This window comes from Trachypithecus francoisi, unplaced genomic scaffold, assembly GCF_009764315.1.
Source record: "Trachypithecus francoisi isolate TF-2019V2 unplaced genomic scaffold, Tfra_2.0 Lachesis_group14, whole genome shotgun sequence".
NCBI classification, from domain to species: domain Eukaryota; kingdom Metazoa; phylum Chordata; class Mammalia; order Primates; family Cercopithecidae; genus Trachypithecus; species Trachypithecus francoisi.
In genome coordinates this window covers 50,436,970-50,455,858 of record NW_022681459.1, presented here as the reverse complement: position 1 = coordinate 50,455,858, position 18,889 = coordinate 50,436,970, and the positions used below count along the sequence as shown (strand labels likewise).

Below are 18,889 nucleotides of genomic sequence, written 5' to 3'. Positions count from 1 at the left end.
GCTTGCAGTGAGCTGAGATCCGGCCACTGCACTCCAGCCTGGGTGGCAGAGCAAGACTCCGTCTCAAAAAAAAAAAAACATAAAAATAAAAATAAAAATAACTTAAAGAGCGTAACTGGATTGTTTGTATCTCAAAGGATAAACGCTTGAGGGGATGAATACCCCATTCTTCATGATGTGCTTATTTCACATTGGATGCCTGTATCAAAACATCTCATGTACCTGTAAATATATATACCTACTACGTACCACAATAATTAAAAAATAATAATAAATAAAAAATTATTTGAACTGGTAAGAACGGTAAGAGCATAACAAAACAAAAAATGAAGACTTCAGCTGTGTCCCAAGTCCCAGTCCTGCAGTTTTGTTTTGTTTTCCTTTTTTTTTTTTTTCTGAGACAGAGTCTTACTCCCAAGCTGGAGTGCAGTGGCTCGATCTCGGCTCACTGCAACTTCTACCTCCCAGGTTCAAGCAATTCTCCTGCCTCAGCCTCCTAAGTAGCTGGGATTGAGGCACAAGAATTGCTTGAACCCGGGAGGCAGAGGTTGCAGTGAGACAAGATTGCTCCATAGCACTCCAGCCTGGGCGACAGAGCGAGACTCTGTCTCAAAAAAAAGAAAAAAAAAAAATGCCACCACGCCCGGCTAACTTTTGTAGTTTTAGTAGAGACGGACTTTCACCATGTTGGCTAGGCTGGTCTCGAACTCCTGGCCTCAAATGATCCACCTTCCTCGGCCTCCCAAAGTGCTGGGATTACACACATGAGCCACCGCACCTGGACAGCCCTGGATTTCTTTTAGAGCACATGCCAGGAACCAGAAAACTAGGAATCCTTGTTCCTGTTATGAAGGTTGAGAGCCTACTGTATGCAAAGTGCCTCATACAGCACTTCAGATTGGGCTGGTGCCTCTAGAATCTTTTGTAACCCATCACTTCCTCCTCACCCTCACCCCAAGGGATTGTAACACACACACAGGTTTGGGAATCACCTGGCATTGAATATATTACATTCTCACCCAGAAAGATCCAGCTGTCAGAAAAGAAATACCCCAAGGCCTTTCTTCTTCACCAGTCAGAATTTTGTTGTGGCATCCTGTAAGAAGCCTGTCCCCATGCCCCAGGCTAGGTCCTATCATATTTAAAATGACTTCTATAATTCCTGTGCTTCCTTCATCACAGCATTTAACACTGAATTGCAAACAACAATAACAAATAGCTGTCACTGATTAAGCATTTACGATGTGCATAATAATATTCTCATTCATTTCTGTAGGAACCCCTTAGGCACCAGGCTTGGTGGAGGGCTCATGCCTGTAATCCTAACATTTTGAGAAGCCTAGGCAGGAGGATCATTTGAGCCTAGGAATTTGAAACCAGCCTGGGCAACACAGTGAGACTCCATCTCTACCAAAAAAAAAAAAAAATTAGCTGGGTTTAGAGGCACATGCCTATGGTCCCAGTTACTTGGGAGGCTCAGGCAGGAGGATTGCTTGAGCCAAGGAGGATGAGGCTGCAGTGAGCTGTGATCATGCCATTGCTCTCTAGCCTGGGTGACACAGTGAGACCCTCCCTCAAATAAAGAACCTTTTAGGTTCTGGGGTAAGTAAATTTGCCCCAAATTACAAAGCTGGAAGTGGGTTCAGACCCAAGCTCCACCTCAGTTGATAGAATTTGATTTTCAGGCCAGACTCGGTGGCTCATGCCTGTAATTTCCCACACTTTGGGAGGCTGAGGTGTGCAGATCACTTGAGGTCAGGAGTTCAAGACCAGCCTGGACAACATGGCAAAACCACGTCTCTACTAAAAATGAAAACTCAGCCAGGAATGATGGTGTATGCCTGAAATCCCAGCAACTTAGGAGGCTGAGGCACAAGAATTGCTTGAACCCAGGAGGCAGAGATTGCAGTGAGACAAGATCGCTCCATAGCACTCCAGCCTGGGCGACAGAGCGAGACTCTGCCTCAAAAAAAAAAGAAAAAGAAAAAAAAGAAAGAAAGAAAAGAAAAGCAAAAAATAAAAATAAAAGAAAGAAAAAGAAAAGAAATTGATTTTCAGAGACTAGTGAGGCCCCAAACCCTGAGGATGCAGGCTGACTCTGTCACCTTGACTCTCCAGGTTCTTCCCATGAATCTTGCAAAGTCAGCTCTGCACAGGAAGGAGCTGGGGAGTCAACCTAGGAGGGAATCTCAAGGGGCTTGGAAGTGTTTTTGTGAATGTGGACTGTGGGTTGTAACCTTCTGCTTGTGTCTCCATCTACCCCTCACCCTATCCTGGACCTGAGACAGATGATAATAAAACACTCCAAATTCCTGAGCTGGAATGGATCTGAGGCTCATTTAGCTAATAATTCTTTTTTTTCACTCTGTCACCCAGGCTGGAATGCAGTGCAGTGGTTCAAACACAGTACACTGCAGCCTCAACCTCTTGGGCTGAAGCCATTCTCCTGGCTCAGCCTTTTGAGTAGCTGGGACCACAAACTCATGCCTCCCTGCCTGACCAATTAACAAAAAAATTTTTTTGTAGACACATGGTCTTGCCATATTGCCCAGGCTGATCTTGAACCACGCCCAGCTAATTTTTTGTGTTTTTAGTAGAGACAGGGTTTCATCGGGTTAGCCAGGATGGTCTCAATCTTCTGACCTTGTGATCCACCTGCCTCGGCCTCCCAAAGTGCTGGGTTACAGGCGTGAGCCACCGCGTCCAGTCCCGATTCTTCCTTTTATTTATTTATTTGAAACAGTCTTTGTCTGTTGCCCAGGCTGGAATGCAGTGGCATAATCTCAGCTCACTGCAACCTCTGCCTCCCAGGTTCAAGCAATTCTCGTGCCTCAGCCTCCCAAGTAGCTGGGACTATAGCCATGCACCATCACACCCAGCTAATTTTTTTTTTTTCAGTAGAGGCTGGGTTTTGTCATGTTGACCAGGCTGGTCTCGATCTCCTAGCCTCAAGTGATCTGCCCGCCTCGGCCTCCAAAGTGCTGGGTTACAGGCGTGAGCCACCGCGTCCAGTCCCGATTCTTCCTTTTATTTATTTATTTGAAACAGTCTTTGTCTGTTGCCCAGGCTGGAATGCAGTGGCATAATCTCAGCTCACTGCAACCTCTGCCTCCCAGGTTCAAGCAATTCTCGTGCCTCAGCCTCCCAAGTAGCTGGGACTATAGCCATGCACCATCACACCCAGCTAATTTTTTTTTTTTCAGTAGAGGCTGGGTTTTGTCATGTTGACCAGGCTGGTCTCGATCTCCTAGCCTCAAGTGATCTGCCCGCCTCGGCCTCCCAAAGTGCTGGGATTACAGGCGTAAGCCTCCATGACTGGCTCGTAATTCCTGTTTTAAATCTAAATTTTGAACTTCGGAATACTGTTGTTTTAAGTTCGTTTCCCACACCAATCTACTTACCTCCCACGTCCAGTAGAAAACTCCTCCCAAAAGTACCACTCATCCCACAAGCTGTGTTTCTCCATTTCTAGTCCAGCATATGAAATCAGATGATCATATTAAAGCTTCTGGTATGTATGATGTGCAAAGACGTTCTTCTCAGTGCTGACTATAATAGCAAAGAAAATGAAAAAGGACACAACCTAAATGTTCCACAGGAGAAACTGGTTAGAGAATCAAGATCAAGATACAACCAATCATCCAGTTTGGAAGCTTTGCAGCCCGTGAAAATAATATTTCTTTAATATTTACCACCTTAGCCTCCCAAAGTGCTGGGATTACAGGCGTGAGCCACTGCGCCCAGCGAGAGCTACCATTTTTGAACCAGCTTATTGATAAGGACACTGAGACTCACAGAAGGGTAATTCTCTGGAAAGTCTGAGATAGAGACCCAGCATGGACCTCCATGGGAGGTCATTGATACAGTTTGGATATTTGTTCTCACCCAAATCTCAGGTTGAATTGTAATCCCCAGTGTTGGAGGTGGGGCTTGGTGGGAGGTGTTTTGATCATGGGGGCAGATCCCTCATGAATGGCTTGGACTACCTCTTTGGTGATAAGCGAAATCTGAATTCTTGAGAGAGAGAGATCTGGTCGTTTCAGTGGGTGAGGCCGGGTGTGGTGGCTCACACTTGTAGTCCCAGCACTTTGGGAGGCCGATTCCGGCAGATCGCTTCAGCCTAGGAGTTTGAGACCAGCCTGGACAACATGGTAAAACCCCTCTACAAAAGTAGAAAAGTTAGCCAGGTATGGTGGCTGACGCCTGTGGTCCCAGTCACTCTGGAGGCTGAGGAAGGAGGATTGCTTGAACCAAGGAGGTAGAAGCTGCAGTGAGATGTGATGGCACCACCGCACTCCAGCCTGGTTGACAGAGCAAGACCCTGTCTTTAAAAAAAAAGTGGGCCAGGTGCAGTGGCTCAAGCCTGTAATCCCAGCACTTTGGGAGGCTGAGGCGGACGGATCACGAGGTCAGGAGATCGAAACCATCCTGGTTAACACAGAGAAACCCTGTCTCTACTAAAAAATACAAAAAAACAACCTAGCTGGGCGAGGTGGCGGGCGCCTGTAGTCCCAGCTACTTGGGAAGCTGAGGCAGGAGAATGGCGTAAACCCGGGATGCGGAGCTTGCAGTGAACCGAGATCCAGCCACTGCGCTCCAGCCTGGGCAATAGAGTGAGACTCCGTCTCAAAAATAAATAAATAAATAAATAAAAGTGAAAATAGGCTGGCCTGGTGCTCATGCTCACGCCTGTAATCCCAGCACCTTTGGGAGGCGGAGGCAGGCAGATCACCTGAGCTTAGGAGTTGGAGACCAGCCTGGCCAACATGGTGAAACCCTGTGTCTATTAAAAATACAAAAATTTGGCCGAGCGCGGTGGCTCAAGCCTGTAATCCCAGCACTTTGGGAGGCCGAGGCGGGCGGATCACAAGGTCAGGAGATCGAGACCATCCTGGCTAACATGGTGAAACCCCGTCTCTACTAAAAAATACAAAAAACTAGCCGGGCGAGGTGGTGGCGCCTGTAGTCCCAGCTACTCGGAGGCTGAGGCAGGAGAATGGCGTGAACCCGGGAGGTGGAGCTTGCAGTGAGCTGAGATCTGGCCAGTGCACTCCAGCTTGGGTGACAGAGCGAGACTCCGTCTCAAAAAAAAACAAAAACAAAAACAAAAATTGGCCGGGCGCGGTGCCTCAAGCCTGTAATCCCAGCACTTTGGGAGGCCGAGACGGGTGGATCACGAGGTCAGGAGATCGAGACTATCCTGGCTAATAAAGTGAAACCCCGTCTCTACTAAAAACTACAAAAAACTACCCGGGCGAGGTGGTGGCGCCTGTAGTCGCAGCTTAACCGGGAGGCTGAGGCAGGAGAATGGCGTGAACCCGGGAGGCGGAGCTTGCAGTGAGCTGAGATCCAGCCACAGCACTCCAGCCTGGGTGACAGAGCGAGACTCCGTCTCAAAAAAAAAAAAAAACAAAAACAAAAATTAACCAGGCGTGGTCGTGCACACCTGTAGTCCCAGCTACTCAGGAGGCTGAGGAGGGAGGATTGCTTGAACCCTAGAGGCAGAGAATGCTGTGAGCTGAGATTGCGCCACTACACTCCAGCCTGGTTGGCACAGGAAGACCCTGTCTCAAAAAATAATAAAAATAAAAATAGCCGGGCGCAGTGGCTCACGCCTGTAATCCCAGCACTTTGACAGGCTGAGGTGGGTGGATCACCTGAGGTCCGGAGTTCGAGACCAGCCTGTCCAACCAGTGAAATCCCATCTCTACTAAAAATACAAAAATTAACAGGTGCCTGTAATCCCAGCTACTTGGGAGGCTGAGACAGGAGAATCACTTGAACCTGGGAGGCGGAGGATGAAGTGAGCTGAGATAGCATCACTGCACTCCAGCCTGGGCAATAGAGTGAGACTCCGTCTCAAAAAAGAAAAAGAAAAACAAAAACAAATTAGCTGGACATGGTGGCATGCGCCTGTATTCCCAGCTACTCAGGAGGCTGAGGCAGGAGAATTGCTTGACCCTGGGAAGCGGAGGTTGCAGGGAGTTGAGATCGTGCCACTTCACTCCAGCCTGGGTGAAAGCGAGACTCTGTCTCAAAAAATAAAAAATAAAAATGTTAAATAAAATAAATAATAAATAATAAAAGTGTGTGGCACCTACTCTCACTCTCACTTGATTCTGTTTTCACCATGTGACTTGCCTGATCCCCCTTTGCCTTAGTCTTCACCAGAAACTGGGCAGATGCCAGCACCATGCTTCTAGAGGGCCTGCATAATTATGAGTCAATTAAACTTCTTTTCTTTTTCTTTTTTTTTCTTTGAGACGGAGTCTAACTCTGTCACCCAGCCTGGAGTACAGTGATGCGATCTTGGCTCACTGCAACCTCCACCTCCCAGGTTCAAGTGATTCTCCTGCCTCAACCTCCCGAGTAGCTGGGACTACAGGTGCCCACCACCATGCCCAGTTAATTTTTTGTATTTTTAGTAGAGATGGGTTTTCACCATGTTGGCCAGGCTGGTCTTGAAGTCCTGACCTCAGGTGATCCACCCACTTCGGCCTCTCAAAATGCTGGGATTACAGGCGTGAGCCTCTGTGCCCGGCCTCTTTTTTTCTTTTTTTGAGACAGAGTTTCGCTTTTGTCACCCTGGCTGGAGTGCAATTTTGGCTCACTTCAACCTCCGACTCCTGGATTCAAGCAATTTTCCTGCCTCAGCCTCCCGAGTAGCTGGTACTGCAGGCACGCGTCACCTCGCCCAGCTAATTTTTGTAATTTTAGTAGAGATGGGGTTTCACCATGTTGACCAGGCTGGTCTTGAACTCCTGACCTCAGGTGATCCTCCAGCCTCAGCCTCCCAAAGTGCTGGGATTACAGATGTGAGCCACCAGGTCCAGTGTAAACCTTTTTTCTTTATAAATTACCCAGTGCCAGGTATTTCATTGTAGCAATGCATGAACAACCTAATGTAGTCATCCTTGCCCACATCATGTAGTCTTTCTATTCAGGTCACTTCAGTTCAACAAACATGAAATATATTGAGTACCTACAGGCTCTGTGTCCTGTGTTGAGGGCTGGAGAACAGAAGTGACCTAGGGGCCACTCTGGCTTCTCACAGTCCGATTATGCTGACACAACGTGCTCAAAGGAAACTGGTTGTTGAATCAAACGTCACTCAGGAATCTCACCTAAAAGCTTAACTCACGCAAGCACTATAACCTTTTTTTTTCTTTTTCTTTTTCTTTTTTTTTTTGAGACTGAGTCTCACTGTGTCACCCAGGCTGGAGTGCAGTGGTGTGATCTTGGCTCACTGCAAGCTCCGCCTCCCGGGTTCACGCCATTCTCCTGCCTCAGCCTCCGAGTAGCTGGGACTACAGGTGCTCAGCACCATGCCCGGCTAATTTTTGTATTTTTAGTAGAGACAGGGTTTCACCATGTTGGCCAGGCTGGTTTCAAACTCTTGACCTCAAGTGATCCACCCACTTTGGCCTCCTAAAGTGCTGGGATTATAGGTGTGAGCCACCATGCCCAGCTAAGCACTATAACCTTCCTTCATGCAAGCAACCCTTACAATTGAACATTTAGATGGTTTCCAGTTTTCATTATTAAAAACACTGCTCCGGCAAATCTACATCTTGGAGTACAGCTGTACTTATCAGATTCCTACAAATGAAATTACTGTGTCAAAGGGTAAGTGTAGGGCCGGGCGCGGTGGCTCAAGCCTGTAATCCCAGCACTTTGGGAGGCCGAGACGGGCGGATCACAAGGTCAGGAGATCAAGACCATCCTGGCGAACACAGTGAAACCCCGTCTCTACTAAAAATACAAAAAAACTAGCCGGGCGAGTGGCGGGCGCCTGTAGTCCCAGTTACTTGGGAGGCTGAGGCAGGAGAATGGCGGGAACCCGGGAGGCGGAGCTTGCAGTGAGCTGAGATCTGGCCACTGCACTCCAGCCTGGGCGACAGAGCAAGACTCCGCCTCAAAAAAAAAAAAAAAAAAAAAAAAAGGGTAAGTGTATTTCCAAGGCTTTTTTTTTTTTTTTTTGAGAGGGAGTCTCGCTCTGTCGCCCAGGCTGGAGTGGCGCCATCTCGGCTCACTGCAAGCTCTGCCTCCCGGGTTCACGCCATTTTCCTGCCTCAGCCTCCCGAGTAGCTGGGACTACAGGCGCCCACCACCACGCCCGGCTAATTTTTTGTATTTTCGGTAGAGACGGGGTTTCACCGTGTTAGCCAGGATGGTCTCGATCTCCTGACCTCATGATCTGCCCGTCTCAGCCTCTCAAAGTGCTGGGATTACAGGCGTGAGCCACCGCGCCTGGCCTCAAGTCTCTTAAAACATATATTCAAATCACTTTCTAGAAAATTGTACTGGCCGGGCGCGGTGGCTCAAGCCTGTAATCCCAGCACTTTGGGAGGCCGAGGCGGGCGGATCACGAGGTCAGGAGATCGAGACCATCCTGGCTAACACGGTGAAACCCCGTCTCTACTGAAAAAATACAAAAAACTAGCCGGGCGATGTGGCAGGCGCCTGTAGTCCCAGCTACTCGGGAGGCTGAGGCAGGAGAATGGCGGGAACCCGGGAGGCGGAGCTTGCAGTGAGCTGAGATCCGGCCACTGCACTCCAGCCTGGGCGACAGAGCGAGACTCCGTCTCAAAAAAAAAAAAAAAAAAAAAGAAAATTGTACTAATTCAGCCTCCCAGCAGCAGTGTATGAAAACACTAGGTCCTTCCCATGTTAAGTTAACTCTAAAGGTGGTTAGCGAAACATCTGACAATTTGAGAGCTAAAAATTATTTTTTCATTTATTCCTTCAAGAAGTATTTTGAGTGTCTTCTTTGTGCCATGCACTGTGCTGGCAATGGAAATGCTATGGGGACAAGATATTTGGGGTCCCTGTCATCAGAGCCTCTGTCTAATGAAACAGAAGACAACTTAAGAGGTAACTAACTATTGGCCAGGCATGGTGGCTCACACCTGTAATCCCAGCACTTTGAGAGGCTGAGACAGGCAGATCACTTGAGGTAAGTAGTGCAGTGGCCAGATCTCAGCTCACTGCAAGCTCCACCTCCTGGGTTTATGCCATTCTCCTGCCTCAGCCTCCTGAGTAGCTGGAACTACAGGCGCCCGCCACCTCGCCCGGCTAGTTTTTTGTATTTTTTAGTAGAGATGGGGTTTCACCGTGTTAACCAGGATGGTCTCAATCTCCTGACCTCGTGATCAGCCTGTCTCGGCCTCCCAAAGTGCTGGGATTACAGGCTTGAGCCACCGCACCGGCCGCATTTTTTTTTTTAAGAGATGGGGATCTAGCTCTGTTGCCCAGGCTGGCACGATTATAGCTCACTGCAATGTTAAAATCCTACTCTCAAGTGATCCTCCTGCCTCGGCCTCCGGAGTAGCTGGGATTATAGGTCAAGTTGCTGTGCCTGACTGTAGGGAAATTTCTTCATCTCACCAGGATCCACTCTTTCAGTCTATAAAGTGGGGATAACAGGGCTAGGCACAATGGTTCACACCTGTAATCCCAGCACTTTGGGAGGCTGAGGCAGGCAGATCACCTAAGATCGGGAGTTCGAGACCAGCCTGACCAACATGGAGAAACCCCATCTCTACCAGAAATACAAAATTAGCCAGGCGTGGTGGCGCATGCCTGTAATCCCAGCCACTCATGAGGCTGAGGCAGGAGAATTGCTTGAACCTGGGAGACGGAGGCTGCAGTGAGCCAACCTCCGTCTCCCATGGCCAGCCTGGGCAACAAGAGCAAAACTCTGTCTCCAAAAAAAAGAAGTGAGAATAACAGAATTTGCTTACAGGAATTTGGGGAAATGTGTAGTTCTGGCCTTGACTGAAGACCTCTACTTTTCTCTGCAGTATGTTCATAAATCAAAGCAGAGCAGACAATTGGTGTCTTTAAAAAACTGTATTTATCAAGGCCTCTTCTAACTAAGGGTTCAAGGCAGAAATGAAGATTTATTGAGTATTGGCCAGGTGCGGTGGCTCATGCTTTTAATCCCAACAATTTGGGAGGCCGAGGCAGGTGGATGACTTGAGGTCAGGAGTTTGAGACTGGCCTAGTTAACATGGCAAAACCTTGTCTCTAGCTAAAAATTAAAAAAAAATTAAAAATTAGCCAGACAGGGTGGCACGCACCTGTAATCCCAGCTACTTGGGAGGCTGAGACACCAGAATTTCTTCAACCCAGGAGGCGGAGGTTGCAGTGAGCTGAGATGGCACCACTGCACTCCAGCCTGAGCAACAGAACAAGACTCTATCCCAACAAACAAACAAACAAAAAGATTTATTGGAGTATTTAGGTGCCAAGTAAGGCACACTGGATCATGTCCATAGTTAACTCGTGGGAACAGTTCGGCTTGCGCATTATCTCAATTTTGTGGGTAGTAATTGTGCTAAAGGAATAGTTTTGTGGTCTCTAAACCGAAATGCCTGACCGCCAAGTCTCCACAGCACGCCTCCATCAGGAAGACCTTTAGGCACTTCTGGACATTACCTCTTTCTCTGTAACGTGTAGCTGATTTTCTTCAGTTAGACAGTCGGCTTTCACATGTATGTGTGTGTGTGTGTGTGACCATGTTTCCTGCCCCCATGTCACCAGCAATACCCTGATTCTCTCTCCTTCAGGTGATCAGGCACAAAAAAGAAAATCCTGGGGGGTGGGCGTGCTGGTTCACGCCTGTAATCCTAGCACTTTGGGAGGCTGAAGCAGGGGGATCACTTGAGGTCAAGAGTTCCAGACCAGCCTGGCCAACATGGTGAAATATACTCCACTAAATATACAAAAATTAGCCGGGCATGGTGGCCCACACCTGTAATCCCAGCTACTCTGGAGGCTGAGGCAGGAGAATTGCTTGAACATGGGAGGCAGAGGTTGCAGTGAGCTGAGATCGTACCACTGCACTCCAGCCTGGGCAACGAGAGCTAAACTCCGTCTCAAAAAAAAAAAAAAAAAATCCTCCCAGGTTAAAGTATAGAAATACAAACAATTACATATGAGGACTTTACTTTTCCCTCTTTGTGCCTGATTAATGAAAAGAGTGTTGAAGTCTCTGCTAGTGACGCAGAGGCAGGAAACATGGCCGATGATAAACCGTGGCCCACTGGATCCCTGTCAGGCCCTGAAGACCACGGCACAGAGGGGCTGAGATAACTCAGACGGAGCAGGGAGGCAGGAACTGCTGAGCCTCTGCCTCCTGGAAGATCCTCGTGTAGCTGAAGGAGCTAGGCCTCCGTGTCAGGTGGAGGATTTGCCCACTTCTCCCAGTCATGAAGGAAACCCAATTGCTGAGAAAGAAAAGAGGTCCAAGGTGCTGCGGAAAGAAGTTGGCTGTTGGAATCTGGGAGACCTGCGCTCAGTTTGGACCATACCCTTCACGAGTGCAGGCTTGGATGAACCCCCTAACTTTCCAGTTGGCTCACCTACAAACAGGGGGCAATGGCTGGGTATAGTGGCTCACATCTGTAATTCCAGCCCTGTGGGAGGCTGAGGCATGAGGATTGCTTGAGGCCAGGAGTTTGAAACCAGCCTGGGCAACACAGTGAGACTCTATCTCTACAAACATTTGTAAAAATGTTCTGGGCGTGGTGGCATACCGCAGAGTCCCAGCTACTCCAAAGGTGAAGGCAGGAGGATTACTTGAGTCCAAGGCATTCCAGACTGCAGTGACCTATGGTGACAGTACATGCCAACCCTAGTGACAGAGACCCTGTCTCTGAAAAAACAAAAGACGGGGCAATGATCCTACCCTCAAAGAAAGGCTGTGGGGGTTAAATGAACCTCTGGCACTGTTCTCCCAAAGCCAAACTATCAGCAAGGGGAGACCTTGAACTTGAATTTGTGTCTGTCTGGCTCCAAACCAACTCCGTTCATGCTTGAAATGCCATGATTGTTCAAGGAATGGTCTTGTTGCTATTGTTGTTAAGAAGCGCAACAGCCCAACATTGAAGAGAGCAAAGGAAGTGGGTTGGCTTCACATGCCTTCTAAGCAGGACTGATAAAGGCTAAAGGCGAGTGGGGCAGAAACTAGGGTGCCTCATTCCTGTGTTTCCCTCCATCACCTCCTCCCATCACGTCCTCAATAAAGCCTGGCAGTCTGGATTCGTGCTGAAAGCCCTTGGAGCAGGCAGAGGTACCCACACAGCCCTGTTATTCAGCATGCTTTGGGCCTTCCTCTCCCTTCCCTATCTGTTCTTTCCTCAGTTTCCACGGCAGGAAAATGAGAATCATCAGAGTAAGTGTCTCATAGGGTTGTTGTGAGGATTCCAGAGGGTAAACCAAGGAGTGGTCTCAGCACCATGGCTGGCACAGTTAGTGCTTAACAAATTTGTTATTATTTTGAGACAGAGTCTCGCTCTGCTGCCCAGGCTGGAGTGCAGTGGTGTGATCTCCTCTCACTGCAACCTCTGCCTCCTGGGTTCAAGTGATTCTCCTGCCTCAGTCTCCTGAGAAGCTGGGATTACAGGTGTGTGCCACCATGCCCGGCTAATTTTTGTATTTTTAGTAAACACAGGGTTTCACCATGTTGGTCAGACTGGTCTCGAACTCCTGACCTTGTGATCCACCCACCTCAGCCTTCCAAAGTGCTGGGATTACAGGTGTGAGCCACTGCGCCCTATTATTATTATTATTATTTGTTGTTGTTGTTTTTGAGATGGAGTCTTGCTCGTTGCCCAGGCTGGAGTGCAGCAGCATGATCTCAGGTCACTGCAACGTCTGCCTCCAGGGTTCAAGCGATTCTCCTGCCTCAGCCTCCTGAGTAGCTGGGATTATAGGCACATGCTGCCACGCCCAGCTAATTTTTTTTTTTTTTTTTTGAGACGGAGTCTCGCTCTGTCGCCCAGGCTGGAGCACAGTGGCCGGATCTCAGCTCACTGCAAGCTCCGCCTCCCGGGTTCACGCCATTCTCCTGCCTCAGCCTCCCGAGTAGCTGGGACTACAGGCGCCCGCCACCTCGCCCGGCTAGTTTTTTGTATTTTAGTAGAGACGGGGTTTCACCGTGTTAGCCAGGAAGGTCTCGATCTCCTGACCTCGTGATCCGCCCGTCTCGGCCTCCCAAAGTGCTGGGATTACAGGCTTGAGCCACCGCGCCCGGCCATCCAGCTAATTTTTTGTATTTTTAGTAAACACAGGGTTTCACCATGTTGGTCAGACTGGTCTCGAACTCCTGACCTTGTGATCCACCCACCTCAGCCTTCCAAAGTGCTGGGATTACAGGTGTGAGCCACTGCGCCCTATTATTATTATTATTATTTGTTGTTGTTGTTTTTGAGATGGAGTCTTGCTCGTTGCCCAGGCTGGAGTGCAGCAGCATGATCTCAGGTCACTGCAACGTCTGCCTCCAGGGTTCAAGCGATTCTCCTGCCTCAGCCTCCTGAGTAGCTGGGATTATAGGCACATGCTGCCACGCCCAGCTAATTTTTTTTTTTTTTTTGAGACGGAGTCTCGCTCTGTCGCCCAGGCTGGAGCACAGTGGCGGATCTCAGCTCACTGCAAGCTCCGCCTCCCGGGTTCACGCCATTCTCCTGCCTCAGCCTCCCGAGTAGCTGGGACTACAGGCGCCCGCCACCTCGCCCGGCTAGTTTTTTGTATTTTAGTAGAGACGGGGTTTCACCGTGTTAGCCAGGAAGGTCTCGATCTCCTGACCTCGTGATCCGCCCGTCTCGGCCTCCCAAAGTGCTGGGATTACAGGCTTGAGCCACCGCGCCCGGCCATCCAGCTAATTTTTTGTATTTTTAGTGGAGATGGGGTTTCATCATATTGGCCAGGATGGTCTCTGACCTCAGGTGATCCACCCGCCTCAGCCTCCCAAAGTGCAGGGATTATAGGTGTGAGCCACCTGGCCAAATTTGTTATTATTATTAATGCCCTGTCCCTGCCCTTGGGGAACTGCGAAACGTGTTGGGAAAAAGAATACTTTTTTTGCCAGATGTGGTGGCTCAAGCACTTTGGGAGGCCGAGGTGGGTGGATCACTTGAGGTCAGGAGTTTGAGGCCAGCCTGACCAACATAGTGAAACCCTGTCTCTACTAAAAAATACAAAATTAGCTGGGCTTGGTGGTGTATGTCTGTAATCCCAGCTACTTGGGAGGCTGAGGCAGGAGAATTGCTTGAACCTGGGAGGCAGAGGTTGCAGTGAGCCGAGATTGTGCCACTGCACTCCAGCCTGGGCAACAAGAGCAAAACTCCGTATCAAAAAACAAAAAACAAACAAACAAAATCTTTTTAATGACATAATTTTATAAAGCAGTGTGTAAAATAAGACCCAATAATTAAAAAACAAAAAAACAACAAAAAAACCCCAGAAATATACATATGTAGAAAAAGACCAGAAGGAAATGTTGGCAGCACTTGACTCTTGGTGGTGAAATTACAGATCTTTATTTAATTTTTCTTCTTTGTGCTTTTGTGTATTTCCTACATTTTCCACAATGCACATAGCACTTTTACAATCAGGGAAAAACAATAACAACAAAAATTGCAATGTAAATTCTGAGAGGAGCTATCACCTGCATTTGGGCTCTTGGGGGGATGGTCCAGGGGAAGTGGATTTAGCACAGCCTGGAAGATTGGGAGAATGTGAACTAGGGAGGGGAGCCAGGTGAAGCCTTTTTGTTCCTTGGTTTTTGTCTGTCTCCTCTAGACTACGGGTTCCTTGAGGGCAGGATCTGTGGTCTGGCTTGTTCACTGCTGTATCCCTAGCATCTTACAAAACAAAAGCCTGGTGCTTAGTAGGTAATCAATAAATACAAATCTAGTGAATGAATACATGACCTTGACAGCTCTGCTTAGCCTAGGAGACAAGGATGTTCTCAGTTCGCTGTCCAGCTGGTCTGCTGCCAAAACGGAGGTGCACGGTTTCCATGGCAACAGAAGAGGGCCCGACAGGCCAGCAGCAGGAGGCAGATGCAGGGATTGTGAGCTCTGCATGTTTTCAAGGTGTGGCCTAGAAATCGGGAACATGGCAGTAGGTTCTTTCAACAGATGTTGAGAGAAAAAAAGCTTCATAAATACGGCTCAGTTGTTCACCAGGCAGGTTTGTCAAGTCAATCAATGAAAAACTCGGGCAAGTAGTCGAGGTCTTTAAAGGTGACATGGGAGGCTCTCAGTGTTTGAAAGGCTAGGAACTCAGGAAAGTTTGGTTTTAGTCTAGACTCTGACTAAGGGTATGATCTTGGGCATACCTCTCTGGGCCTCATTCATAAAATAAGGTTTGACCAGCACTAAAATTATTTATAAAAAGACATGTGTGGTAGGAATGTAAAATGGTGCAGTCACTGTGGAAGACTCTGGTGGTTCCTCAGTAAGTTATACATAGAATTACCCAGCAATTCCACTCCTAGGTGTACACCCAAGAGAACTGAAGATAGGCACTCAAATACTTGCGCACAAATGTTCATAGTTGCACTATCCATAATAACTAAAAGGCCATCAATGGATGAATGGATAAAGGTAGTATATACATACAATGGCGTATCATTCAGCCAGTCATAAAAAGGAATGAAGTATTTATACATGCTACAACATGAATGAACCTTGAAAACATTACGTTAACTGAAAGAAGCCAGACCCAAAAGGTCACAGACAGTATTGCATAATTTCATCTAAATAAAATATCCAGGCCGGGCATGGTGGCTTATGTGTATGATCCCAGCACCTTGGGAGGCTGAGGTGGGCAAATCACCTGAGGTCAGGAGTTCAAGACTAGTCTGGCCAACATGGCGAAACCCTGTCGCTACTGAAAGTACAAAAATTAGCTGGGCATGGTGGCATGAGTCTGTAATCCCAGCTACCTGGGAGACTGAGGCAGGAGAATCGCTTGAACCCAGGAGGCAGAGGTTGTAGCGAGCCGAGATTGCACCACTGCACTCCAGCCTGGGTGACAGAGTGAGACTTCGTCTCAAAAAGATAAAAAATAAATAAATAAATAAAATACCCAGAATAGGTAAATCCATAGAGACAGAATGCAGATTGGTGGTTGCCAGGGGATGGAGGGAGAAGGGAATGGAAAGTGACTTACTAACGTGTATGGAGTTTTCTTTTGGGATGATAAAAATGTTTTGCAACTCGACAGAGGTGCTGGTTGCACAACATTGTAAATGTACTAGGTGCTAGTCAATTACACACTTTAAAATTGTTAATTTTATGTCATGCGAATGTTACATAAAAAAAAAAGACATGTTCTGCAAGCATGCCTTTTCGCCTGAAGTTACATAATGGATTCCTGGGAGCCTGAGACATGGGCAAGACTGAGAGTAATGGATGAAGTGGAGAGGTTACTCCCACCCCCACAATCACACTGCCAAGGCGACATTTGGATAAAAGCTCCCAGGTGGGATCAGAATGGCATCTGGACTGTCTCTGGCCACTTCCCCAAGGTGGGATCCTGGGCCACCCTGGCTCCTTGACCCTCAGGCTGCCTATCTGCAAAACAGGGCTGATGCACGTTCCCTGTTTTCCTCAGAGCACCATGGATGAGGGTCCTGAGAGTACCCTATGAACCCACCTTCACAGGGTGAACCCGCTGGATGGGGCCAGTCATGGCACCCTGTTTTCTAAGCATAGCAGGCAGAGAGTCAGTTCCTGGTTCAAGTGGAGCCATGGAAGGGTGACAGGTTTCAGAAGTCACTGGTGAGAAAGGGGTAGTTTTACCAGTTTGAATCCTGGCTCCATCACTATCTGTGTGGCCTTGGGCAGGTTACTCATCTTACCCAGTTCCAATGGTAGAACGGGAATATCTACACCTACTATGGAGAGACGATGTGTGTATACACTGGACACTCAGAGCAAACCCTTCTTTATCTCTTTTTTTTTTTGAAGACAGTTTCGCTCTTGTTGCCCAGGCTGGAGTGCAATGGCGCGATCTCGGCTCACCGCAACCTCCGCCTCCCGGGTTCAAGCGATTCTCCTGACTCAACCTTCCGAGTAGCTCGGATTATAGGCATGTGCCACCACGCCCGGCTAATTTTTTATTTTTAGTAGACACCGGGTTTCTCCATGTTGGTCAGACTGGTCTGGAACTCCCGACCTCAGGTGCTCCGCCCACCTCAGCCTCCCAAAGTGCTGGGATTACAGGCGTGAGCCGCCGCGCCCGGACCCTTTCTCTTTTTGGATGTTCTCAGAGCTCTCTCAAAAATAGGCCGGGCGCGGTGGCTCAAGCCTGTAATCCCAGCACTTTGGGAGGCCGAGACGGGCGGATCACGAGGTCAGGAGATCGAGACCATCCTGGCTAACACAGTGAAACGCCGTCTCTACTAAAAAATACAAAAAACTAGCCGGGCGAGGTGGCGGGCGCCTGTAGTCCCAGCTACTCGGGAGGCTGAGGCAGGAGAATGGCGTAAACCCGGGCGGTGGAGCTTGCAGTGAGCTGAGGTCCGGCCACTGCACTCCAGCCTGGGTGAGAGAGCGAGACTCCGTCTCAAAAAAAAAAAAAAAAAAAAAAAAAAAAAAAAATAAAACGTGCCAGTTCCCAAAATCCGCCCAAGAAAGCTGTGGCTCAGAGAAGGAGTCACTAGCCAAGGTGACAGTGAGTCTGGGCTTAGGATACAGATCTCCTGCTTCCATGTCCAGGGAACTTTCTTCAAGCCTCTAAGGCTCATTCATTCTCTCCAACAGAGTTTGGCATATACTATGCCATAGAGCGGAGGTGTGCAAGACAGGTGCTGCTGTCTCAGTGTACAGGTTAAGAAACAGTCAGTTTAACTGAATCTCAGAGAGGCCAAGTGACTAAGCAACAGGGCACAAAACCAGAAGGCAGAGGTCTCGATTTTGAACTCGGATCAAACGCCAGGGCCACCCCCGGAAGCCTCAGGGCGCGCGTGGCTGGGTGCGAGCTCGGCGCGTAGCGGTGGGAATCCCGAGCGGAGTTGGAAGCCGGGCCCGTTCATTTGCATGCTAATACCCAGAATGCTTTTCCCCCGCACACCGCTTCTCTTAATGGAAGCGCTCAGTTTGGAACCGTGGAAAGTTTGGAACACATACTTCGCTCCCTCTTTGCAACTGTGGGAACTTCCCGCCCGCACACGCGGCGCCTGCTGCCTGGGGCTCTGCGCCAGGCGGCCGCCAGCGCTTCCTGGGAAGGCAAACCTTGGTGTACAACTCTAGCGCGGTAGCATCCCCGGGCGGGCCGGGGACAAAGCGCCGAGGCCTGGCGGCAGGGCCCATGACCAGAACACCCGGCGTCTCACAGGGCTGCGGGCGCTGGGGATGCTCCCGGCTTGCAGAGGCCCGAGAGTGTCCCCGACTCCTCCGGCACCCCCACTTCCCCGAGAACTGCTGGGGCTTCCGGGGATCCCTGCCCCGTCCATCGCCCTCATATTGTCGCCTCCCGGAGCTGGTGACTTCACGCTCCCCGGGGACAAAGCTCGGCGTGCTGGGTTTGGGGGAGAAGCTGGACGCTGGCCTCATCCCCCCAGCTCTTCCGGGCGCGCAGCCCATCAGTTCGGTCCATGTACCGGGTGCAGGAGGAGCTCCGGAGGTTCGGCCTGTCTCCGGCCAGGACCCCGGGCCCTCTCTGGTGTTTGAAGCAGGGAGGCGGTCGCAGGCGACTTCTGGGGATTTCGCGCATGAAAGCGGGGCTCCGAAGGGTGGACGACGCCCGCTCGACCTGCGAGTGCGCATCGTAGGCTGGGGGGGCCTGGATCCGCACCCCTCAATTCCTGTCCCCCCACCCCTGCTAGCCGCCACTCTCAGCGGGCAGGGGAGGGGCAGTGGGAGCTGGTTTGCTGGCTCGGCGCTTCGTTTGCATTGGTCCGGGGGGGCTGAGACTGCAGCCCCCGCCCCCGCGGGCGGGGTGGGGAGGCGGGGGCCGGACGGGGGCTCAGGCTGCTCTAGCATTGGCGGATCTGGGGAATGGGGAGGGGGGGCAGGAAGCGGGGGGAGCAGAGCTGCGGGGGGGGTGTATAAATAGGGAAGGGGGGACGTGCATCCTCGGCTTGGTGAGGGGG

The 18,889-nt window shown here is 49.6% G+C and overlaps 1 protein-coding gene across 1 annotated transcript; it reads right to left on the bottom strand.

Annotated features, from left to right (window-relative positions):
• Positions 1-17,399: 17,399 nt before the first annotated feature.
• On the bottom strand, positions 17,400-18,864 carry LOC117096219 (translation initiation factor IF-2-like). Its single transcript, XM_033233289.1, is given in 2 exon segments — positions 17,400-18,005; positions 18,007-18,864. Coding segments are annotated over 2 exon segments (1,056 nt in total). The 5' UTR covers positions 18,780-18,864; the 3' UTR covers positions 17,400-17,722.
• Between the last annotated feature and the right edge of the window lie 25 nt (positions 18,865-18,889).